We start from the raw sequence: 27,440 nt of genomic DNA, 5'->3' as shown, positions 1-27,440 counted from the left end.
GTGTTTTTTCGCAAATTGTGGTCCCAACGTTTTGATTCTATCGAAACCCGTTCTTAGTAAGCATCTAGGAGGTAAAAGAAACCTGTGTACGAAATTTCACTTAAATAGAAGCGACAGTTTAAGAGATATCTTGATTTTCGAAGACAAGTTTTATAATCTCCTAATATTTATTTATAGATCTAGTATCGTATTATTTCCGACATTTGGATTTTTCCGGTATTTGGTTTCGCCCTTACCAATATAAACAACCATATTCATATTGGTTTACGTTCGGTTGACGACTGCTGATAAAGTTTTCTGTACACTACGTGTGGACTTATTGTTCAACTTCTTAATCTAGATCTATATGTAGGCAAAAAACGTAAAAATAAATAGATCTTGTAGATTTGTAATTCTAGATCTAGATCTAGAACTTATAAGACCAAGACTTAGCCGGCAAGCTAGGCTGAGATGTGGCAATTCGATGATCAACTAAACAAATTATCATTTTTTTAATCCTTGCCATAACTGGCATGATAACTGATGTCTCTCAATCAAAACTTAGAAATAATTAGAAAAGTAAAGCCTATCAAAGCTTGCAATACACATGTGATCTAATTCTAGACTAGATTCTAGATCTATAGATTTATCTAGATTATCAACAGTTCGCTTTCAGTGGATCTGATAATCTGATTTCACGATAAGTATAACTACTACTACAAGTTGTAATCTAGTACAAGATCTGATCTAGATCTATAGGAAAGGCCCATCAGCGAAATGGCATACAAAGCGAACACCTCCCGGTATTTTTTATCCATTCTTATTTATTTCAAAAGTAACTGCAGAACTAATAAAATGGTGTTACAAAGACATTTTTTTACATTTCCCACATATTCACTTTTGTTTTCCCTCAATAAAATAAAGCGTAGCTAAAGGTCAAAGTTGACATGTATGGAAATTTCATTCTCAAAACATTTCCAGATAAACGAGAATAGGTCCGAACTTAAGGCGATTTGCATATTATGCTTCTAAATTGACGAGGAAATAGTTAGCTAGAATAGCTAAGGCTATTCATTTCGTTGAAAAAAAAATATTATGGGGTGTTCGCTCAAAATGACCTTTTTAACTGAAAACCTATTCAGCGAAACCCCTATTATAAGCTTAAAAAGCCATTAATAATAATTTAGTTACTGATTTAATCTGTTTTTCTTTTTGTCTTATCTATTGTTATTGTTTGTAAACTGAAATATTAAAATAATAGGCCTATTTTTAACCTTAACCCAACGTCTTCGATTTCGAAGATTAAGGATGAGTGCATCACTATGTGTTTCACATGACTACGCCCAGTTGCGACCAGCATATTTTCCTGCATTTTCTTTCCGTCTAAAATGTTTGACTCGCAGCTCTCCAACAGTCTCTCAGAGGTCATATGCTGGCAGCTACTTTCCTCTATGCCAGTGAGGGTGAAATGACGCTTCAGTTGATCTTAACAGCGCTTATACAGGATACGGGGGGGGGGGGGACCTCTGTTTTGCCCTCCTCCTTTTTTTTTAACTGTCTGGTTAACCTCTTGTTACTAATTAATGAGATTAATATGTGTATAAATGTTTAAAAGAAGTGCAGAATTCATTTTCACAGGGTAACCCCACCATTCTGAGATTAGGTTTTCAGATCTCCAAGAGTTTCCCAGGAGAAAATATTCGATTTCAGGATCGGAAAAAACGCGAACTATATATTTAGTAATAAATACAAGAGTTACCATATAATATACATTTATAAAATTACAAGATCTCTCCTGAGCCTTTCGTCTCCATGCCCGAAAACCAAGCTGTTGTAGATCTGTCTCCATACATCATCAATCCATCGCATTCGGGATCTGCCTTTGGGTCAATCAGCTTGTGTGTGTGGGGGGGATCGAGTTGATGGCGCTTAAGTGCACTGAACATAATTTCTTAAAAAAAAATAGTTGAGTAACGAGAGTTTATGAAATGGAGAGTAGTACGACGTGGAGTAGCCTATAGGAAGGTGGCGTGATAGAATTTTGTAGTTTCTTTATTTCTTTTAAGAAAAAAAATTGATCGCAAGTTTCGTAGGCTATATAGACATCAGTTCCAAGCAGAGAAAGGAGATGTGGAGCACGAGAAAGTGAAAACAAATTTAGGCTTTATGCCACAAGGAGGACAATAGTTATAATGCTTCATGGAAGAAGTTAGATGATAGAACTAATTGAAGCATAATTTCCTATATTTTAACATGCTATTTCGCTATTTTTTACGGCCTTTCGCTCATTATGACTCCCGCGAAAATTGCGTTAGCTGATTATGTCCGACCCATACCGCAAGTTGACTTGAATTATAAATTTAATAGCTGATATGGAGAAAAGAGTCAAATTTAGTTTTATAGCCCAATAGGTGAGGAGTCCGCAGATGTTTTCATTATAAAATTCTAAACTAAAAACTGGCACAAAAGCGTTCGCTATTGGTCCTATCCCATAGATATGTATAGATCTAGATCTAATTTTCTTCTACAAGATGACTAGTCTAGATTCTAGGTCTAGTTCTAATTACCACTTTGATATTCACTTTGTAAATAAGACATCAACTACTCAGGTCAAACATTTGTTATTGTTGAAATAGATCTATATAGATCTATAAATAAATGTTAGCACTATTGTAGAAAAAAACAAACATAGAGTCTGTATAGATTTAGATCTAAATCTAAGTGATTTTTTTATCTATTTTTTTTTAAGAAATTATGTTCAGTGCACTTAAGCACCATCAACTCGATCCCCCCCACACACAGGCTGGGCCTGTTCTAATTCTATATACAATAGATACTTAAATCTCTGGATATATAATATAAATAAAAAATAAATCACATTTTATTTTTTGTATCGGCAGTCTAGAATATAGAGTTAGATCTAATTTTTGATTTCTAATAAAAATGATGGTAAAAGAAATTATTTCGATACGACTTGAGTCTATTGACATTGCATTTATAAAGCTAGAATTTTTCAGAATCTATAAATAGTAAAACTTTCATTTTCTAAGACTTAAACTCTGTCCAACACAACATTCATCACATTTTATATTTTTCAGATGAAGATGCATAGCGGGCTTCATTATATTGCTTTTGGAACAGAGCCACATACAGATTAATAAAACCAGCTCTTTTGAGTAACAGGAAGGACTTTAAAACTACATATTAAAAAACAAGCAGCAAAGAAGAAAATTTAAGGCAAGTTGTTTTTCTAAATATTTTGATTTATTATTTAAAATGAACTTCATTGTTTCTTTTGTTGTATGCATAATACAGAACAGCCAAATTATGAAAATAATCTTGACTAGAATTTTTCAATCTAGATTAGATTTAGATTTAACTTTTTAGAATCGATTTCCACAGGGGATGGGAATGGGCAGGGTTTAAACCCGGAACCATCGGTAAGTCTGAACAGTCCATCACACAAAATGCATGACCAGGCAGATATCTTGATTTGAATTACTAACTAAGATACTTTATAAAAAAAAACAACTAGTTCTTGGCGTCCATTGTTATTCAAACAGTTACATAGTTACAAAAATTGATCTTGAAATAAAATGTTTTTTTTTTAAATAAACAAGTTAACTTTAAAGACCTTACGATCTATAAGGCAGATGATGTAAAGGTCACCTGTTTCTGTGGACCACGGTTAACGAGGATGTCTTGGCCAGCACAATGAACAACCACCTTACTTTTCCCGAACTAATGTCAAATACCAATTAAACCTGGTTGGACTCAGAGGTATCCCAAAATTCAAAATACCAGTCTTTAACGAGATTCGAACCTGGTACTGCAGGTTTCACTAAGGGCCTCTTTTGAATGAATAGATCTACAATTTTCATACTAATAGATAAGATAATAATAATTAATATACAAACAATACTTCAATTCATTTCTTTTATTTCCACAAATAAATGAATGCATATTATGATTTGAATAAATATATCTATATATTAAATTATATAAATATTTCTCATTGGATAGCTTGGATATAATACAGGTAAAAAAAAAAATACACTGTCTCACATTTACACATATTTATGTATAATTTAATTTAACTACTATAATTATGAATGTACACAAATTATTTTTTTTAACACACATTATTTCAAATATTCTAGGTAAACCAGCCTATGTATTAGCTGATATGTTTAAAATTCATCCCACAACTGCATCTAAGACGCGTGGGCAAATTACGGCCCGGGGGCCGGATGTGGCCCAGCGGAATGTTTTATGCGGCCTGCTGACACCTACAGCAGACATGCCTATAGTCCCGCATTATGCGGAAACGGCCCGCAAAATCATCAAAAAAGCTCACATGTTCCGCCGTTCCGCATTCACGATTTTTTGTTCCGCCAAGTCTGAATTCCGACACTAAAAAAAAATTGCCATTTTATCATTATTTATTAATAGTGCGAATTGAAAATACTGAGTGCAAAATAAAATATATATAGGTCTGTGTTTATTGTTTACATTTCATCTACTTCCGGACCCGGTGTGTCCTAAATTTACGAAGAAATGGTTGAAGACTAGATCTACATCTAGTTCTAGACATAGATCTCTAGATCTACTGATCTAGTAGTCTAGGTCTAGATATTAGAATTAGATCTATTCTTAGAATCTAGTAAGTGCTAATTAGCCAAATATTCCATTCAAATCCCTTTCTTTTCACGACAATGGTGAATGGCTCTACTACAGTGTCTACAGTCTACAGTTACCCAGTACTCTACTAGATTACTACTATATTAGTATATTATATATTAGATTCTAGATTCTAGATATTAGACTCTAGCTAGGTCTAGTATCATCATCTAGACAATCTAGAATCTAGTCTTAGTCTAGACTCTAGGCTACTAGATAGGTCTAGGTCACTAGACTTCTAGATCTAAAATCTAGACTAGATTTAGAGTAGAATGAATAGATTTCAATAGATCTATATCTAATCTAGTCTAGATCTAAATTGTTTTTTAGATTTTAGATGATTTGATAGATCAAATAGATCTGACTATTCTAATTCTAACACTAACTCCTTGAACTGGTTTCTAAGTAATCTAAGAAACTTTCAAAAGGATTAAAAAAAAAAACGTTATTAAAGATCTAGACCTAAATTAATTAATTAACTTGACTCAGACTTAGACACAGTAAGTCTAAGGCCTAAATAAGGCTATTAGATTGGTAGATCTACTTTTCTTATTACATAGTCTAAATTAGTTTCTAGATCTAGAAGTAGGGCTAGCACTAGATAACTAGATCTAGATTAATCTAGAAGTAGACTCTAGACTCTAGATCTATCTAGAAATAGACTTAGAAGGTGATAGATCTCTAGATTCTAGATTTCTATGTATCATTATGTAAATTTAGTTCTTAATAAGTCTATTATAGACTATAGATTTAGACATAAATATTTAGATCTCTAATATAATTATTATAATCTGTGTTCTTAGACATAGAGGACTTATTAGATATAGATCTAGACTAGTACTAGTAGACTCTTAAATTATTTTAGATCTAGAACTATATACAAGATCTAGTGTGACTAGAGTAGAGCCCTAGAATTAGAAAAGGATAGATAATCAAGTAGATCTAGAATAATCTAGACTAGATTTCACTAGATCTAGTCAATAGATTTAGACCTAGTAGTAACAAATAAAAATTGTTTGTTTTTTTAGTTTTTGTTCTTTAGGAGGGTTTTTGGGCCAAAGTCTTGTTCGGGTCTCTTGATTTAGAATGCACCATTGAAGGACATGGTCAGCATTCTCTGGTGATGGGCAAGTTTCTCTAGTCCCGACATTTAACTTCCAGAACATATATTGTCTCATTCAGTGAACAAGCCTTTTCCTTTGTGGAAACTAAACAAGCATTACTACTGGTCGATTTTGACTGACTGTAATTTGACAGCAGTCACAAGGATAGAAACTAGTAAGCTAGTTCCACAGTTCCGAAACATCATGCACGAGTGTAAAAAGTAAAATACTGCACATTAAGTACAACTGTATATTTGTCAGGATATTTTAATGTAAAATGACAACAGCAATTTGAAAAAAAAAATCGTAAAATTGGTTTAAATAATTGCTAACTCTTGTTGTAATTCCTTAACGTGAAGTGTGGGAAAAAAAAAGAAACGTGAATATAATACAGTGTAAATATGAATTAAAAGAAATTCTACACAGTTAGCTTAGAGTGTCTCTATAAGTTGTATATAAATATGCGGCCCGCCATTCCCAATTTTTAAAATAATGCGGCCCTCCATAAAAAAAGGTTGCCCACCCCTGATCTAAGATATTCGTGTACTGTTTTGGATGTTATGTATGTCGACATATCCGATTTGATTTTCTGGCCCAATAAGGAGAGTCCCAGGCCCAAAAAATTTATTTGTACTTATGACAGGAAGATGACAGTAATAATTTTGAAATTTTCATTGAGAGACCTAGCAGCGTTAAAGCACAGGCACAAACCTATTCTTCCTATTAGCACAACACAGTAAAATATCTGATTGGAACTCATTACTTTCAATAAATGAATTAAAAATATTTATACTAAGCTTTATAGTTTCTTTGGAAACAAATGAAGAGATTAGAGAGAGGATTAGCACTGCGAATGGACCCCACGATAACTTGCTTACTTTCAATAAAACGCAAACTAAAACTCTATGGCCATATCACAATATCCTCAGGGCTTGTAAATGCCTTCCTTCAGGGAAAAGTACCAGGTAAAAAAAAAAGAAGAAACAGATGGAGAAAGAAGAAGGCAACATCAAAGAATGGACGTGCTTGTCATTGAAAGAGATTTTATCCAAGGCACAAACAGAGACGATCTATTGGTCTAAACTGGGTCAAAGGTTGTGACAAAGCAGGTCAATGTTGAGGTCTTCTATAACGATTGGACTCGATTAACTACCCACTTTTAGACTTTGCGGTCTACATGGCAGATGATATAGAGATTATTTTTCTTTGACAAACGGTTAACGAATGAGGGTGTCATGTGGCTGACAAACGATCAACAGCCTTAATTTATCCCAGCTAATGTCAGGTACCTATTATAGTTGGATGGACTCATAGGTGTCAAAATCAAAAACCAAGCCTTCACCGAGTTTAGAACCTGAGACCACTCATCCCCCACGGCCACATAGTAGGCCTATTTTTTAAAAGAAATCGTTAAATTGTCTGTGCTGGATCAACTATCTTGCATAGACAGTAACAACTGACAGTAAATGACTTTCAAAACACATATAATTTATGATATAATGTATAGAGGTGTATGTTTTACAAGTTTCCGATGTTCTTTCAATATGAAGTTTATTACATCCTACGGCGTTGGTGGGGTGGCGGGCGAGGTTCAAACTATGCACGAGTGAGACAACAGAGCGCATAACACAAAACCTGACAACCAAATGTCCACATTTGATATCCCATGAAAAGCTCTTGCTGAGAGAGAGAGAGAGCTTATAGAAATATACTGGCCTACAAACAGACCGAAGTACGGATAGATAGATAGATAGATAGATAGATAGATAGGTAGGTAGGTAGGTAGGTAGGTAGGTAGGTAGGTAGGTTGATTGGTTGATTGATTGATTGGTTGATTGATTGATTGATAGATTGATTGATTGATTGATAGATAGATTGATTAGATAGATAGATTGATTAGATAGATAGATTGATTAGATAGATAGATTGATTAGATAGATAGATTGATTAGATAGATAGATAGATAGATAGATCGATCATGAAAAAGACATGTCGTGGAAATCAACATGCATGCACTCAGGCCTGTCTACCAAGTCAAGTGAGACCATGGGATTGAAATGTTGTACACATAGCACTGGCTTAACGAGTTCTCTATTGAACTCCTGGAGAGTAGTTCAGGTCATCTAGAGCAGCTTATCTTTCTAAAAATAGTTTTCTTAGTCATTGGTCGGCTTTGAGTATTAACTTGTTTTAATTTCCTTTCATATGTTTCGGATGTTCCATCAGAATAGAAGATGAATACATCCTAGAAACCTTTGCCAGAACAACTTGTGTAAAGCAACGGGCGGGGTTTGAACCCGGTACCAACGAGACAGTAGCCCAGCACTCTTACCACGTCACCAGATAGCCATAAATAAAGTAAGCACCCCTTTTTGACCTTGCAATGTATAAGGCAGATAGTGTAAAGATCATCTGTTGCTATGGCCTACTGTTAACGAAAGTGTCATGTGGCCAGCACAATGACCAACCACTTTTACTTTCTTTAGATAGATAGATAGATAGATTGATTGATTGATTGATTGGTTGGTTGGTTGGTTGGTTGATTGATTGATTGATTTATTGATTGATTGATTGATTGATTGATTGAGGGGTTATGGATAGATAGATAGACAGACAACAGGGGTGACTGGCTATATGGGCATTAGGCCTTAGTAGATTATATTTAAAAAAAAAAAAAACAACTAACAACATTTAACAATTTAATAGTGGCATCCATGCGGCCCTTATCTTATAAAATACAGACGTGATTTTTAAAAAAAAGAAGATGCTTACTCTAGTGGGCCGGTAGCCGGTAGGACTATTAAATTGTTAAATGTTTTATAATATTCTTTTTTCAGGGGAAGTGGCCCCTGAGCGAAGTAGTTTTTTTTTTTTAAATATACTCTACTAAGGCCTATCAATTTAATATATCATATTTTCCGAAATAATGTAATAGCCTACATCCATAGAGCTTCATCCTTTTAGGGTCTATACACTTTGCGATTAAAAAGCAATATAAAGCCTTTATTCCTTATAAGGGCACAGTGTTCACTGTAAGCATGTGTACAGCTTTCGATACATTATCAAATTTAAAATAATGATTATGAAGTCAGGTAGACCTAGATCTGGATGTCCATCATATAACATAGGCCTACAATTTATGGGCCGGATGATATTGAAATGACTGGGCCGATTTTGATACCCAGTCCACCCCTAACAGACAGACAGATATATAGAGCACCTATTTTAGACCTTGCAATCCATAAGGCAGTTGACGACGCTTAACTAGAATGTCATGTGGCTAGCACAACGACCAACCGCTTTTACGTTCGCTAACTTATGTCAGGCACCATTAGAGCTGGATGGACTCAGGAGCACCCTAAAAATCCAGAAATTCCTAACCCACTCTTCACCGAGATTCGAACCCGAGACTCATCGGTTAGGAAGCCAAACCACCAAGCAGTCATCAAGCATTTTCTTTCTTACAAATTTTATTTTCGAAATAGGCCTAAATTGATTGTATGCAATCTCCCATAACAAATATTGTTCTGTTACTTTGATATTGTCCTTAGAAACTTTGCAGTTAAAAAAAAAAAAGCCCAGACATATATGCCTTTATGTCTGTGGTAAAAATATAAACTTAAGTAATTGTTTCGTTCCCCTAACACTTCAAAAATAAAACTCGGCCACTTTTGAGTCTTGAACATTCAGCAGCGCACAGACCAGTCGCTAAGGCACTTTAATGATGTAAAGTAAAAAATAAAAGTAACTTTTTTATAACAAAATGAATTTAAAAAAAAAAGTACTATTGTGATATAAATTAAATTTTGGATACATTTTATTCTGAGCGCTGATCTAAAGTATTACCAACAAATATGATAATAATATTCACATAGGCCTAGTATATTAAGTATAATAATATACTAATAATTATAGCCCCTATAATAATAATATCCTATAGATCTAAGTAATTAGTATATCTACTACTAGATTTAACTAGATAGATTGACTTGATCTAGATCTAGATCTAGTTAAAAAGTAGTTAGTAGTAGTAGTTTATATACATTATAAGGCTTGTCTTTGAGTCCCAAGATTAGAGAGGAATGCTTGTATTTCCCATGACTGTGCAACCCCAGCTGTGACCTACATATTTTGCCACATCCAGGGCAAGCATAATTATTGTCTGCAGGTGGTTGATTTAGATTTTTTTTTTTTGCCATCTGCATTTGTCCTTGGCAGTGGATTTTATTTTTGTCTCAAATGTGTATCCCGTGGCCTTCGTGAGTGACCTCTAGCTGTCTCGTTCTGAGGCCGCCTGCAACCAGGTGCTCTCTTCTATGTCAGCTAAGGAAAGTTGACACTTAAGCTGGTGTTTGAAGCATTTCCGTGGAGCACCTCTGTTACGTTGACCACCTTTTACTTCATTAAAAAAGACTGCCTTTGTCATACGTTCGTCTCCCATATGGGATACGTGCCCTGCCCAGCGTAACTGTCAGACCATAAGAAGCCCCTCTATACTGTCTATACTGGCGTTTGCAAGGACATCACTGTTTGTAGTACAGTCTTAACTAGAGATGGGAATCGAACCCAACTTTTAAAGTTCGGGTTCGGTTCGGTTCGGTCAGATTTAAGTTCGAGTTCGGTTCCATGACGAGTATAGTTCGGGTTCGGTTCGGTTCGGTCAGGTCTAAAGTTCGGGTTCGGCTCCGTTCGATGCTATGAAATTATGTAATAGCAAAATTAAGTTATAAGGTTTAATGCAATTTATTAGTTAAAACTTTTTTATTTGAATTTTTACATAAAACAAATACTTTGCAATATATAATAGGCCTATGGGCAATACTTTTTCCAAAATAATGTTGCCTAAATACATTTAAAGCGTTGTAAAAATTTCTTAATGGAGATAGAAATGCAGATGCGGCAGGTTTTCGCTCAAGTCGGCAAGTGGTTTAATTCAGGGCGTGACTCGGCGCTAAGCGAATTTTTTAAAAAGGCTAATATCGTTGTGCTTTCTTTCAGAAAACACTATTCATCATAATAAAAAAAAAGTCGAGGGCCATATTAAATCTAATAATTAAGAGGCAGACCTGGCCAATAGAATTATGCAAGGGACATTCTAGGTAGGCCTACATATTGCGCACGTACTTCTATAATGGGCGTGATCTTTTTAAAGAAATATTCTTCGTGTAAAGACGTCTCTATCGAGGATTTTTTTTTCACACATAAGTCGTCACTATTATAAATTGCAATATACGGAAGAAAATCGACTATTCTGAGACCAAAAAAATGCAGAAGAATCACACTAGCGGAGAAGTTTTAAAATGTTTTCTTCAAAACGCAGTCTTCAGTTGACAAGGTCTTATTAGAAGATAAAATGACATCTCCACTTAATATATTTTAATTTTTAAACATGTAATTATACTAATATTCAGATAAGTTACACTAAAAATAAAACTTTTTTTTTCGATGCCCCCTCTCTTTGTTAGTTGGTCGTTGGTTCGACGCTTACAAACAGCTAGTACAATTGAACCAATATAGGCGTTTTATATTTTTACCGGTAAGGATAGTATAGGTGGACTTCTTATGGTCCGACAGTTATGCTGGGCAGGGCACGTATCCCGTATGGGAGACGAATGTATGCCAAAGGCAGTCTTTTTGTTTTGGTGAGCTAAAAGGTGGTCGACGTTACAGAGGCGCCCCACGAAAACGCTTCAAAGACCAACTTAGGCGTCAACTTTGCTTAGCTGACATAGAAGAGAGAACCTGGTTGCATGCGGCCTTAGAACGAGTCAGTTGGAGTTCACTCCCGAAGGCCGCGGGATATACATTTGAGACCAAAAGAAAATCCGCTGCCGAGGACAAACGCACACACAAAAAGAAAAACTAAATCGACCACCTGCGAACAGTGGTTATGCTTGCCCTGGATGTGGCAAAATATGTAGGTCACAGCTGGGCAAGCGCAGCCATGGGAAAAACTGCATTCCTCACTAATCTTCGGACTCGAAGACAAGCCTTATAATAATATATAAACTTAATAAACTTTAAAATAAAGTTCTTATGTGAACAACTCAATATAGCCTAACTCACTAACTGTTATTACAATATTCACATATTTAATTTGAGATAGAGATGTAATATTAATGAAATATACTGATATTTAAACAAAATCTAGGTCACCACAAAACAACGTCTTTACTCTTTCATGTCTCAAGATTGTTTGCCGTTTCACATTTGCATTACGCTAATTTCAACATCTTTAATGCATAAACACCAATCAATCGCTTAGCCTCTTCTTACCGCCACCAGAAAACACACACACACACACTCTATGACACCCCTTTTTGTCAAGAAGTTGCGTCTCCCCATCCCCCAATTCAAGGTACTAACCATCCCCACCCACGGGAGAGGACCCAAAGTTTGAGAAACATTAAAAATACTGATGATCAATAATGCAAAACAGAATAATAGTAAAAATATTCAGGGGCGTAGATAGGAATTTTTCATCATTTGGGGGCCCGGGAGGGGCTGGACCTCTTTGGGGGCCCCTGCATTTTGCGTAATATTGAATATTTATTGTAAAAAAACACTAATTTGGGGCCCCCCTCAAGTGGGGGCTCGGGGGGGATTTTACATTTCTCCCCCTCCTCCCCCATCCTTTCTACGCCACTGATAATATTCCAATATGGAATACTTCACAATTTTGTAAAAATAAATCACTTAATAAAAGATAATTAAAATTTATTTTAAACTAGAACACAAATGAACTTATTGTAGATATCTACACTCTCTAATCGGCAAAAAATATTTTACTCTCAACTAACAGTCATCTCAAATAAAAGTGACAATATTTTAATGTTGACTTTCTACTTACTAGGATCTTGAATCTAGATCTAGATCTAATTAGAGGGCGCCTATTCGACTCAAAACCAATATTGCAAACAGCCCGCGAAAATTCAAGGTTAGGGGGAGAGTCGGCACGTACGGAAAAACCCATGGGAATCAATGCGCGCCGCTTTTTTTTTTTTCAAAATACCACCACCCCCTCCCAAGTTTTCAAAGTATAATGGAATCATTAGAATTTAAATAAAATATTGAAGTAATTATTTTTTTTTAAACACAAAATATAAAAAAGGGATGCAAAAATTGCAAAATTAGTTCGGTTAAGAAAAGGAGGGTTCATTCGGTTCGGTTCGTACCAAGCAGTTTCAAAGTTCGGGTTCGGTTCGGTCATAAGTGAGGTTCGAGTTCGGTTCGTTCGGTTCGGGTTCGGTTCGTTTCCCATCTCTAGTCTTAACACTGTATGTCCATGATGGAGCGCAAGCATCTTTGGTGAAAGCGCTCAAGAAGTCTTAGTTGTTTTCTGTATAGTGTCCATGTCTCAGAGTCATACAGAAGGGTTGAGAGAACCACCCCCTGGTAGACATTGATATTTATAGGCAGGCGGAGCAATTTGTTCCGCCAAACTCTTGCCTGAAGACATCCAAAAGCGCTACTGGCCCTGGCCAGACGGTTATCAACTTCCCTTGAAAGTGAGGTGTTATTTGACACAATACTACCTAGATATGTGAAGTGGTCTACATTTATAGTACCATTTTATAATTAATATTGTTATAATATAGAATATCCTAGATCCTAGAGATTTAGTAGAGGTCACTATGGAGATTTAGTTACAGTTAGTGTATGAGATTTGAGTCTTATTAAAATTAATATTGTTTGTCTACAATAATAAAATAATCATTTCATATCACCAACAGAAAGAGAGACCTGACAACCCAGCAAGTCCGACACTTCGTTTTTCAAATTAAGGACACAGAATAGAGGTACTTACACAGCTTTTGTAGTTACAAAATAGGTATATGAAGAAATAACCTGTGGTTAGCACGGCCTTTGCCCCCTTGTAGTAAGTGGGCTCATGACTGGAGTCTGGGCACTATGTATGTGGCACAACCCAATCTAAAAATGGTTGCTGCCTTTGTGGAACCTTGAGACAAGACTTGGGTTGAAGAGATTTTGATCCATATCTGGCCTTAAGAGAAATACTTTCTAACAGTCAAATGAATAATGGAGAGCATTACAAGCACTCTGATTTCCTAATTGACTTTTTCAAAGGCTACAAATGTGTATCCGGTTTTAAAAGAAAAAGTTCTGAAATATATCTTGCCTTTTCAAAATTAAAATTTATATAACGTTACTTTTTCAGCATTAAATTGAAAAAATAGGAACAGATGTGGCACAGTGTCTCAGATTAAAATTAACAACCAGGAACAGATGATCTGTCATCTCAGTTAGGGGGGGCTAGGTATGCATATGTTAAAAGTTTAGGAAATGCTGGTGTAGATCTATTTGAAAATTTAATTACATGACTGATCCAAACTTATTGATACAGCTATAGATGCTTAATATAATCTTTGTTTTTCTTTTTTTCTCTGAATACTAATAGCTCTGATGTACTGTTACATAAAAATGATTATGCTTTGTTTTAAATATTTATGTATTTAATTATACTTCAATGTTTATAGAACACATTTTTTGTTTTTGGATAGAACAACACATTAACAATATATTTTTTTAAATTTACAGCTGCAATATATATGGATCCATCAATCAGGTTAAGCATTTTTATTTTATTTAATTATTTTCTTTAAAGCACAATATTTCATACTGTTTTTCATAATTGTAAATTATTTTTAATGTACCGGTATTTTAAAAAATCACCCTGTAATTTATAACAAAACATTAAGCATAATTGATCATCTTTGTTTACCTTTATTTACTTATTTAACTTGTTTATTTCTTATAACATAAGTGATACTTATGCCAGATACATTAGTTGTTGAACCTTTTTACAAAGCTTATATCAACTCTCTATCTGCCTGTATGTTATGTCTGACACCCAATCTCAGATTAAGCTGAAATTTTTCACAATTATTTCTTTTACCTGATAATACAACAATCAATAAAATAATTTAACAAATTAGTAAATAACTATTGGTAATTTATTATTTTGTTTCATATCTTGAATGAGGGAAAGAAATTGTTCCATTACTTGACTGAAGTGGTGGTATAAATTGAATGTCCCCTTTATAGGTTGCCCCTCTAAATGGAAACAAACATACAATCTTCCAGTCATAAGTACCTCACTAGCAGACTGGTTAGCACCTCAGCCCAAGGAGGCATGAGCCTGGATACTAGTTTGAATTCAGGTCATTCCCTTTTTTTTTAAATGCCTTTAAAAATCAATGACAGTAACATCCACCCTGGTCCAGATAAGTGTCATAGCATACTGAGAAAGCTAAAAGCATGGAATGATTCTAAAAAAAAACATTGGTAAAAATATTATTAATTGCACAGATTTATTGTTGTTGTTCAATATTACTATAATTTCTTATTATAATTTATTATAATTATAATCTATTAGAAATTTGATTACATGACTGATCCAAACTAATTGATACAATTACACTTCGGTTTAAGCTTTTTTTTTTTCAAACCATTTTTGTTTTTACAATTTTAACATTAAGATCAATAGTAACTCAACACATGCATGGTTGCAATGCTAGTCATTTAGTGTTGAAGAGTCATGTTTTTTTTTTAATTTATTTTTTTAAGCATTTCAACAGTACCTAGTTTCAGACCTTGCAATACATGGAACAGATGATGTGCATGTCATTTGTTTCTATGGCTGATTAGGGTGTCATGCTGCCAGCACAATGGCCCACTGCCTTTACTTTCCCCCAAAAATTCCAGGTAACCATTAGAGTTGAGTGAACTCAGGTGCATCCTTAAATTCCTGAAATTCAAAATCAATCAGATTGGAACCTAAGATCCCTCTGTTTAGAAGCTAAGTGCTTTGTAACTAAGTCACTTGCCCTTTTTAGCTTAATATGTTATGAAATATATTAAGTTTCAGTATTTGTAAACCTGCTTTCTTTGTCTACATCTTTACAAAGAGATTCAATTCAAATATTGCTAAGAGTTCGCCCTCCTGATCCAAGTGAAAAAGACTTTGCACCATGAGTTCTGGATGTTAACACTGCAGACAATGCCATTATTCTTCACACAAAGCCAGAGCCCACAATTTTCACCTATGACAATGTAGCAGATGCTGACACCACACAGGTTGGTCACAGTAAAGAATGAAATTGTATTCTTAACCTTTAACCTTTAAAAAAACACAAAAGAAATGAATGAGAATGTTTTATCTAAGTTTTTGATGCTACAAACTACTTTTCCTTTAATATTCCTTTTTAATGTGAAACATTTTAAATTGTGTGAATGCTTGGTCCAGACAGTAGTAGAGCAACTTTAGTTTATACAATTAAAAACAAATGTTCACTCTATTCAATTTTTATTTGCAAGAAATTCTATCAAAATTTCTGCCGCTGTCTTAGTAAGTCTATCTATATAATTCAGTGTTGCAAGCAGGAAAAAATCATGTATGATTTGAGATGAAAATGTGTATATTTATATATACACAAGAGATATGATTTACAGTAGACAAATAGAATAGGTTTAGTTTTGAAGAATTGAAGATTTCCTTCTTCTAGCCAGCTTTTTGTTGCTGAGCTGTAAGCTCCTTTGCGATCTGTGCCAAGGAAAAATTTGAATGTTTTTTTTAGCTGTTCCACACTGCCATACTGAGTGTTGGTTATGATAGGTTGTTGTAATATTGTCTGCCTAAGGTGAATTAGATTGGAGCATTCAAAGAAGATATGATTGACAGTTTCAAGAGGCTGGGCGCAATGTTTGCGGAGGGGTTGGTGGGTCTGGTTTATTCTGTTATGGTGAAAATGTAAAGCTTTGTGTCCTGTTCTAAGTTGAAAGAAAGTAGATAGCTGTTTTAAGGGGAGGAAATTGATACTGTTTAGATAAAGCTTGTTTTTGCATGGTCATGCAATTGCTTGCTAACATTGAGTTTTGAGTGTGGCAATTAAATGGTCTGTTGGGTTTTTCCATGGATAATTTGCCTATTCATTTCCCATGATGCCTATGTTACCAAAGATCTATTGTAATGTCACAGTGATGTTAAAATTCAACATTATATAAGATAAGATAATGTTTATTGATCCAATCTAATGGAAATTCAGTTTGACTACAATTGACAACCTCAGCGTAACTACTGTACTGTATAGGTTATCAAGATTTCTTGGGCTAGATGAGTCTGTTAAGACAATAATCTCTGATAGTGATAGTTGTTAAAGACTTTGTTTCTTACTGTCTGTAAAGAAATAAGAGATTGCATCCATTTCGGCTTCAAAGCAGCACTAGGGTACTTAAGTATAAAGTTAATAACATTTGGTGAAGCATAAGCTCTTAAATCATAGAGTTCTGAACTGCCAACGTTGACCAGGTACTAAGCTAACATCTGACTGTGCCATACAGGTCCCTCCAGAAAAAAAAAGCTTCCAAGCCAGTAGAGTTATTTTGGTCTGTAGACCTGTATTGTTACCCAGGGTAATGTCAGAGCCTATCTTTGTTTCACCAGATTTTGTTCACTTTTTTCTGTCAGCAATTATTGTGCTTATGTTATATGTCATGTTTCATTTGTTTTAGGAGGCCTGGTAAATGCTAGCCCTCCAAGCCGGGGGTCCCGGGTTCAACTCTTGGTGAAGACTGGAATTTTTCATTTCAGGATCTTTGGGCGCCTTAATTGGTACCTGACATTAAGTGGGGAAAAGTAAAGGCTGTTAGTCATCATGCAGGCCTTGTGACACTGTGGGTCACAGAAACAGATAACCCTATATTTCACTAAGGGGAACTTTACTGACAACACTTTTTTATTTGTTTAACATTTAAGCTTCAAACACCATTTACGTTACCTGTTAAAAGAATCCCACTTTGTAAACTTTTCTATTTAAATGTTAAAATGGTTAAAGTCCACGTGATCAAGATGTAAAGAAAGATGATTTCAAGTGATGATTGTCTCACACCACTCTCTCAAACTTAAAAGATGTTGCATTGTTTTCAATTTTTAGGTAACAAATTTAAGAGTTTTCTTTAAAATTATCTATTGATAATGCTTAATTTTTTTTTTATCAAGTTTAAGGACCACAGCTGCTCCAAGCCCCCAGCAGTAGACTGCATCAGTGAAGGAGAAGAGGAGGAGGAAAGCAATTTATCTTGAACAACTGAAAAAAGAGACATTGACATCCAGACAGACATGAACACTGCAAATGGTTTAGATGAGATAAGAAAATGTGCGATGGATAAGCTTGAAATCAGTCAAGATAGGAAAAGCATGGACCTAGTGAAGCAAGAGAAATGTGTTCAACAGAATAATGACCAGCCGAAACTTGAAGAAGAACTTTTAAAAGATAAGCTGGATGAATTGATCTCTAAAGAGAAATCACTGTCATGACAAAGGGATAGTAAAACGGACATAGAGAAAAAACTATTGGAAAGTAAGGTCCGAGAGCTTGAGGAGAAACTCCTGGTGATAAGCCCCCGGAGGATATTCCAGCTACCCGTCGCCTCAGCGTGGCGCTCCGGTGGAAACATCCAGAGGTGGATCTCGACAGGCTAAGAACGAGTAGCGAACTAGGCCTTCTAACAGGTCTCCCTGGGTGAGCTTTTGTTTTTTTTTATCTCACTCGGGGTGGGAATGGAACAAGTAACCTGCAACCCAGTCCAAAAAGTCCGCCACGCCGTTCCACAAAGGGGGACGTCATCAGTACCAGGAGCCTGGAGTGGCGACTCCCGCACGGAATTGTGGCGGTTACAGAATAGGAATATGAGACAAGCTCCCCGCAGTTAGTACTGTCCTCAACCACTTATAGCGAGTGGTATGAGAGCGGGGACGGTGCACTGTGTACACGGCACGGCCCGGTTTTCCCATTCAGTCAACCGATATGGCCGCCTACCGTTGGGTGCCCTCAGACAGGACAGGGGTGAAGAGCCCCATGTCCAGGCCTGGTGGTTGGATAAAAGCCTTTCTAACCATCAACGGGATAATGGCGCCTCCGGCGCCGATTCCCTACTGGACTTCATCGAAGGTGATAAGCCCAGAGATGTTTGAACAGGAAATACAGACAGATTTAGTTTTAGAACCAGTCACTAAGAGAAAGATGGAGGAGGAAATAAACACAATGAAAGCTTTAATAGCCAGAAGTTCAGAACATTGCAGTAGAATAAAGTTTGATACAGAAGTCAAAGTTTAAAAAATAGAAAATATGCAAACTAAGTTACAAATGGAGTAAACAAAATATTTTCTATTCCTCAGAATCATGAATCTCAGCTGACAGCCAAAGAAGAAGAACTGCAAAGAGTGAACATGACTCTTCAGGTGAATTTCTTGAGTGAATGATCCTAAAAAAAAGTCTGTCAGTAGTTTTTAAACACAGAAAAAACAAGAAAAATAAGTATGAAAACAAATACAAAATATTTTCCTCTAAAGCTTTGAATAGTTAACTTGAAAGAAAGGGTACCTTAAGGAACAATGTTTGTCTAGATCAGGAGTGGGCAACATTTTTTCATCCAGGGCCTCATTTAAAAAAAATTGGGGATGTGGTTCCGCACATACACATGTGTATATATGTGTACTTACAACTTAGAAAAAAATGATAACTAACTATGTATACTATCTTTTAATTCACATATGTACTGTAATATACATTTACTTTAATTTTTTTACACTCCCTATTGAAAAGCTACAACAAGAGTTGTAAATTAAATTAATTTTACTAATAATCTCTTCATAATAATCTCTCCAACATTATAACATTTCACCACAATGGCTTTGTCTGAACGAAATGCGGGAAAATATGCAGGTTGCAACTGGGTTTGTGAAGTCATGTGAAACACTGTAATCATCCTTAATCTTCGGAATCGAAGACATTAATATTATAGTTGTTGTCAATATGAAGTATTTAACTGTTTACATTTGTGCATAATGTTCCTGAACTGTGGAACTAGCTTACTGGTTGTTATCCTCTTGACTGTTTACACTTGTTTATTTTCAATCATATTTTCAAAGATGTATGTGGACCCTAATAATGGGAAACTTTAACAGCAATGTTTTTTAGGTTTGGAAATACAGTTTCTAGAAAAGACCCATAAAACTCCTGTGGAAGAACTTACTTGAACTTCTCTTTCAGGTCATTATTTGCTTGGAGGTGTGTCCTCTAGAGTTGAATCAGCTAATTGGTGAACTGATGATATTGAAAACTGTTTCTAAGTTCTTGACTTCTTAAAAGTTGCTTTCAAATTCCACAATCAAAGAATAAGTCTTGTACTTTTCAACCCCTTTGCTAGAAATAGTTTCACATTTCAGCAAATGTCAAAACCTGTCTTTACTTGCTTGCCTGGAGAAATGGGATGACTTTGTTTGAAAAGATTTAACATGCACATATATTTCATGTGCAAATAACCAATTAGGATAGAGTTGATGGCAAACATAAAGGCTATCTTTCACTCTTCCTTAGAAATATTAGTTACAAAGTCACAGGAACAAAACAATTTCTTCCTTGAGATCTCAAGTTTTTCTCATTACCTTGAACATGCTAAGCTAGCGGATAACACTGTAGTACCAAACATGGGAATGATATGTTTCCATATATCCAAGTAGTTCTCTGAACTGCCTGTGATCAAGACCCCTAGCTCTGATAACTTTGAGCTCTGAGATAATTGGGTCAATAACGTCTAATATTCATTGCAGCTTTTCACAATCTTTCCAGTGTAGAGGTAAGAGTTTATGGTTGGGATATTGTTCTTTAATTTATTAGGAAAGCTTTGTGCGTGTTTTTCTCAGTCAAAGCTCGGACACCATGTTGTTAAACTCACCATCTTGTTCCATGCCAACCCAACACTTTCAACTAGTTCTTTATAGTACTGAATAAAAAAATGGCCTGAGTTTGTGTCTTAGACTAAATGTTTCGACATATTACCAATTACAAAAATCCTCCTTTACTTTAAACTTATTAGAATGGCATATAAAGAAATGTTTCTTTAGCATCTTCGTCATAAGAATCAGAAGTTTCAATAATTTAAATAGATTTTTAAAATCATTATATTTTTACACATTATGTAGGCATATATAATGTTTTTGGGTGTCAGCGGGCGGCATAAAATGCTCCGGCGGGCTGCATGTGGCCTGCTGGCCATAATTTGCTCACCCCTGGTCTAGATGGAAGGGCAAATTTTAAAAATTCTTTAATGAGGGGAGTGGATGTACAATAAACCTTATTTAAAAAATTATAATTGGTTAAAAAAAACCTTTCATTTTGATTTCTAGAAATTTGAAAAAGACAACAAAGTTTTACAAGCTATGTTGAAGCACACAGAAGGTAAGACTGCCCTATTACTAACAAATATTTTATTGCAACTTTCAGAAATAAATTTGCTTAGTTGTTTGACATTGCATTCTGATAATAGGAAATTTCTAGCTCAGGTTCTCATGATAGTCCCTTGCCATTAACAATGTCAGAAGGTTATTACTTTGGTTTGTAAATAGATGTATGTGGTATTTGTTATGCTTGCTCATGAAAAGTAAATTATATAAGTAAAAAAGTCAAAAGGACCAGGTAGCCCATCCATACCTAGTTGTCATTGTAGGCAGTAGGCTTTTTTGAGGGGAAAACTATCTGAAAAACCTAGGAAAGGGAAGTCACATTATTTTTCTTGTATGAATTAAACACTTTAAAAGTTCAAAAGAAAATACAACTTATGACACTTGTAGTTGTATAGTTGTATAGTCTTATTAAATGAGCGTCACTAAACAAGATAGATAACTTTGACCCACTAAAACTATGTGAGATCATCTCAAAATGGACAAATTCTGTCAAGGAAAAAACTGAACATGACAAAAACATAAACAAATGCATTAATGGCTCTAATGGTCTTTACCAAATTCAAATGATCAAGCTAGAATAATTGTATAATTTTGACTTTTCTGGAATAAAATTATTCTAATTTTTTGTGTTCAATAGTTTGTGAGCAGAAAGCTCCTGAAGTGCCAAATTTTCAAGTTATTAAGAAAATTGAATCAGCCTATAGCCGCAAGATGGAAGAGTTCGAGAGGTCAATCTTTGGCAAAGATGTAAGTATCAAAGATACTGTCTAACTGTTGTAACTGTTGAGGAAACTGTAACATTAAAAAAAAATTCCTATGCCTTTTTTTTTTTATAAACCCTGCCTTTTTCTTAATTAATACAATGATTCTTCACCAATTTAAGGACTCAGCATTGAGTATGTTTAATTTTACTTGTTTAGATTGTAATCTGTTTTTACGAGTCAAGTTTACTTAACCCTTTTACTAATATGTTATTCTTGCAAGGTTTAAGAAACTCTAATTTATCATTCTTTTAATGGTCATTGTATTTCCTTTGAACACTTGTAACTGAATATCTCAGCTACACCACCTTGTTATCAATATCATTTAAATATTGCATGCATTTATTGTAACTATACATGTTTTATTTTCAATCAGAAAAAAGTAGCAGAGTTATTATTTGAAGTAGCAAAATTAAAAGAGGAACTTCACCTTGCCAGGGAAACACATGCATCTGTTTTAAAAGACAGGAATGTAAGTATATTTTGTATTTTGCATTGTTTTCCCCCTTCACTTTACAATTGATTCATCAAGCAAACTAGGGATTACTTAGACACTCCCTTCTCCTATATTAAGCCTTTTTTTTTGTTTACAATGCCATCTGTTCATTTAAGAAACTGGTGAATTCTGGAACTCACCTTTGATTATGTTGATCCCCTCACAGCTTAAATTCAATGACACACCCTTAAATCTTAACAAATGCATCATGCCCACCCAGTTGAGAAGGAAACTTTTTATAGTATCACAAGCCTTAACATTAGGCTCTACTCAACAAAATCTACTTTGACTCAATCCTTTCTGTCTTTTCAATTTTTTTCCTTACATTTTAGTGCTGTTCTGTGGAATCTTTTAAAACTTCATTGATTTTACCATCACAAAAGAGATACAAGACACTGATAGCAAAGACAAACAGACACAAACACTCTTTTGTTCCCCTGGCAATCAAATCATTAAATAAGAACAATCTGGTATAAACTTTGTCACATGTAAATTATGAGTGAGTCTGGTGTGAATGTACACTTTGGTTTCTTATAGTTATAATGTTTTTTGTTTGGTGTAATGCACAAATTGTAAGACAAATTTCCTTACGGATAATAAAGATTATTATTATTATTATTATTATTATTATTAAACATTGAGAACATGCACACAATTCAAAACTTCCTTGAAACATTGAGAACATGCACACAATTCAAAACACTTCCCACTCTTGATGGCTAGCCATGCAGCTTTTGCCATTCAGCTGAACATCACGTTTATAAGTAGAAAAACTCCTGCTCATGAAAACAATAGATTGAATAGATTAGATTGAATAGAATTTAAAGACATTTTGTAACTTGTATTAATTTCCTCAAGTCAATGATGCAAATTAAAACACTATTTTTAAGGTATTAATAATCTTTTACTTTTTGCTAATGATTCATTTTAACACTGGGATGTCTACCTTGTCTAATTATCATTAGATGGTCACAATGTTGACTTACTTGACTTATTCCTTTTGACTCCCAGAAGGGCATAGGGCTTTAACAGTACCACTCCATGGGTGTCTGTTCTGGGCAACTCCCTTCAGTTGAGTCTATGTTGCTTCTTGGATGGCTGCCAGATCGTGTGCTTTGTGCTCTGGACTGTCGTTAGATGGTCATGATTGTCACAGTCTCAGTTGACATTGCCTGATTTAATGTTCACGTCATGTTAAGAGGTTAAAAGACATGGAATGCCTGATGTAGAAAACAGGAAAAGTAAAAAGTATGTTACAGGCTTGGAAACATGAGTTGCATTGCTCAGTCCATACCACATTTGTTACTGATTGTCCTGATGGAAAGTTAAATTTGAATTTGGCCATGTTAGCACTATTGATAAGGGTTAGGATCATTGAATGTGTTTGTTCTCGCACTCAAAATTACTGAAAGGATATAGACTATATACATTCTATATATTTTTAACATTTTTGCATAGTATCTTTTTCATGCTTAGAACATGATCATTGCTCTAAGGTTTTTTTTGTTTTTTTTTTTGTGTGGAAATGTAGGGGGAGGGGTATATGAGTTAAGGTTTTCTGTGCTGATTTAGGCCGTCAGCAAACAACTTAGTTGGGTTTCGAACTGAAGCCTCCTTGCAGCCAAGCAGTTTATGCCACTGACTTGTAAGAACATATTCTTCTTGTTTTCATATCAACACAATTATTTTACACTTTATTGTTATTTATCTTTTTTTTTAGTGCAATAGAATGGGTGCTGCTGAGGCGTTTCAAGAGTTTCAGAGTGCTGTGCCTATGCAAGGAGGTGCTATTGGTGAGCCTGGAGAGAGAAAGTCATCTTCAGAAAAAAATGGCTCGGTTAGAGGTAATTATGCCCAGAATAGTAATGCTTTACACTTTATATATTTATATTTCACTACACACACAGATTATATCACCCAATTATATCACCAAAAATGGACAACAAAGATTAAGACTACTAAAACAATTTCCTTATTATGCATTACAAAAAATATTGTCAATGTACTATGCTCTCATCTGTAATATTTTAATTTTCAACATCTGCCTGGTTTGGTAATCTGAACATTAAAAATAAACTTAATACGCCCTTAAAAGTACAATCATTGGCATTTAACACAAACCATACTTGGATACTTATTTGAGGAAAACATTAAGAAAATTATAAAGATTTTAAAGATAAACACCCTCTGGGTCACAATTTTAACATTTACTCTCACATGGACAATTCTAAAGACACTGATCACAAAAACAGAATCAAACACACTTTGTGTTTCCATAGCAAATTATTGAATAAAATCCAACTTTAGATTTTAACTCCTAGCACTGTGTTGAAGTGAACTGGGCAAGGAATGTATAAAATGTATTTATTTGTTACAGTTTAGTAGCTATTAGTATAGATAAAGTAGTAAGTACATAGATCTTCATTAAAAATATTTGTTAAGTATTTTTTTGATTCTATTTTACTGCTACATTTTTTCAGGAAGAGCTCTAATAAAAGAAACAAAAATGCCAGAAATAAATGAACAATCTTGGAGAAGTAAAAAAAAGTGAATGAACTAATAACATCCTTTTAAAGAGTCACTGTTTTTGTAAAAGCAGTATAAAGTTTGTTTTTTTTATACCAATCAATGGTTATAATTCAAATGAAAGCCACTTCAATCTTCTTAAAAAATCCAGTACAAGAGATACAGTACTTGTAAGTATGTAATTGATTGGTTGAATCCTACCAGTATTTGAATAAACATATATTTTAGTTTGATGCCCAAGATTGGCATTGACTCTAGACAAATAATTGTGTTTATACACAGTTTGACTGTAAAAGAAATATGTCGAGATATTTTTGTTAAGATTTTTCTTAAGTTCAAGCTACTACACTCTTTTAGTCAATAAGTTCTACAATGGAATTTAAATATGTAAATTGTCTTTCATTTCACTAGCCATTTGTTTCTCATAAAAATTGTGGAATTGAAAATGTCTGTTACATGTGCTTCTATATCTAATATTTATGAATATATATATATATAGAATATCCTCTGCTTAAAAGTATGCTTTATTGGAATATGTTTGATGTCAATACTTGTAATAAAATGAACAAGAGGTGTTTCACTCTAGTAGTTTAAATTTTCTTAAGTTATGAACTAGAGGCCTTAAATAAAATTTACTACTTTTGGATAAATTTGTCATCTCTGTAACTGTAATGTAACTAGGCCTCAAGGTTTCCTAAATTGAGCAAAGAGAAAGAGCATCCACATTTATCTTTTTTCTAGAAAGAACAAAAATAAAGCTCAAATATTTCTCCTATTTTGACACAAATTAAGAAAAATAATATGACCATTTTTGTAGGAGCTCGCAAGGTTGAATTTATAGGTAGGCTATTTAGGCATGGTTGTATTTTACACAGCTACAACTGTATCAATACATAAATAAGCTGTCCTATTGTAAATATGTACTGTACATAAAGAATTAGTTATTAGAAATAGCTATTTGATCTTCATGTATTGTCTTGAATCCTTTTTTTTTTTTTTGTTGGTGTTTTGATTTTTCTGAATAACTTATATGTTAAACTACCTGTATAATGTGTTTGTAAATATTCATATCAGATAATTTCTATTGCTATTATGACAGTCTTAAGTTTAAGGAAGTTGGAAGTTTTTGTTTATGTATCAACACAGACCATGAGCTCTATTATAACTGTCTGTCTGGTCTTTCAGTTTTTCTTTGGGTCATCTTTGTTTCATTGTGGCAGTCTGTATTTATATTTAGTGTATTCTTGCCATTTTATGCCCATAATTGAACCCAGACTCCTTTGGTTCAATCCTTCTAGCACCCTTAAATGCTTTGCATGTAGCTGCCAAATCTGAGAGCCATAATGAAGTGCTTCGAGGCCACTGCCTGGTAGATATGTAACTATTTATCTATCACTAATTGCAAAGTTTGGGCCCTCTGAGTCCACCCAACTCTAATGGGTACCTGGCATTAGTTGAGGAAAAGTAAAGGCGGTTGGTCATTGTGCTGGCTACATGATACCCTCGTTAACTGTAGGCCACAGAATCAGATGACCTTTACATCATCTGCCCTATAGACCACAAGGTCTGAAAGGGGAACTTTACTTACTTACTTAATTGCAGAAGTGTTGTACATAAAAACATTCCGTACTCAAGTTTAACTGCCATTAGTTAGAATCAATATCTTAAATAGAATAAGGTGTAATTTTTAACATTAAGCCACAGAAATGTGACCCTACAATGACTATGCTACGAGTAGTAGTTGTTATTTATAATTATAGCAATCAATTTTTTTGTTAAAGGCCCCTAGCACTATTAGATCTTCAAATTAGCTTAGTGATATTGTAATATGTGATTTATATTAGCTGATATTTTATTGCTTTCATGGATTAACAAGAATTGTTTCTGTTACTTTTCATAACATTTGTCATTACACCACAACTGATGCCTTGCTGAACAAAATGTTCTAATGAGTGAAAATAAAGTTATTTGTTTTCTAATCTTGTTTTCAAGTTTCATCAATTTTTCTTTTACTTGGCAGAATTTACAACAGAGTAAGAAGCATCACACAAATTTTATTGGGATATATAAATAGGGTCATCAAGTGGCTTCTATACTTTAAATACCAAACCACACCTTATAGTTCTCTAGTTCTGACTCAGTGTCATGTTGATCTGGTTGCTCTGTTCATCACATTTGACTTATAGCTCAAGATTTGAAATAATTGGAAAAAAAAAAAGCTCAACATTTTAAATTTGTTCAAAATTTAGATTAGACCAATGAAAATGATTATATAATTTCAAGTAAACTTTAAATGTATAAAATATTAATAAGGAGAGATAATATAGACCTAAAGGCTGTGGAATATGCTAAATTTGAAGTAAGTGGGAACTGGGAATAAAGGGAAACAACTGAGCATGATGTATATTCTACAAACGTACTTTTCTTGTTAGTGAAAGTAAACATGAGGATATAACATGTTCTATGTCTTAGATTTGTATTTTCACTCCAAAGAATTTGAAGGAGGGTGCCATTCTATTTTAATAATATAGATCAAGTAAGTGATAAATGCATTATAACTAAGAAAGAAGATAGCGAATAGAGTAGGAGCAAGTACACAGCCCTGCTTTACGCCATTTTCTATTGGAAAG

At 34.3% G+C, this 27,440-nt stretch overlaps 1 protein-coding gene across 5 annotated transcripts; it reads left to right on the top strand.

Moving 5' to 3' along the window:
• Nucleotides 1–4,208: 4,208 nt before the first annotated feature.
• Nucleotides 4,209–26,759, top strand: LOC129925175 (uncharacterized). 5 transcript variants are annotated; one of them, XM_056023933.1, is made up of 12 exons: nucleotides 4,209–4,642; nucleotides 7,989–8,120; nucleotides 13,496–13,561; nucleotides 14,322–14,349; nucleotides 15,692–15,860; nucleotides 17,782–18,304; nucleotides 18,961–19,023; nucleotides 20,971–21,022; nucleotides 21,665–21,774; nucleotides 22,165–22,260; nucleotides 24,005–24,128; nucleotides 24,765–26,759. In XM_056023933.1, the coding sequence occupies exons 7-12, from the start codon at nucleotides 19,012–19,014 to the stop codon at nucleotides 24,833–24,835; spliced, it is 465 nt and encodes a 154-aa protein (XP_055879908.1). In that variant the 5' UTR covers nucleotides 4,209–4,642; nucleotides 7,989–8,120; nucleotides 13,496–13,561; nucleotides 14,322–14,349; nucleotides 15,692–15,860; nucleotides 17,782–18,304; nucleotides 18,961–19,011; the 3' UTR covers nucleotides 24,836–26,759. The 5 variants fall into 5 exon arrangements, with proteins under 5 accessions (XP_055879908.1, XP_055879911.1, XP_055879910.1 ...); XM_056023936.1 differs by having other exon boundaries at nucleotides 15,351–15,860; XM_056023935.1 differs by lacking the exon at nucleotides 7,989–8,120.
• The last annotated feature ends 681 nt before the right edge of the window (nucleotides 26,760–27,440 follow it).

This window comes from Biomphalaria glabrata, chromosome 3 (assembly GCF_947242115.1).
Source record: "Biomphalaria glabrata chromosome 3, xgBioGlab47.1, whole genome shotgun sequence".
NCBI classification, from domain to species: domain Eukaryota; kingdom Metazoa; phylum Mollusca; class Gastropoda; family Planorbidae; genus Biomphalaria; species Biomphalaria glabrata.
Note: the sequence above shows the minus strand (reverse complement) of the source record. Positions and strands in the feature narration are given on the sequence as shown.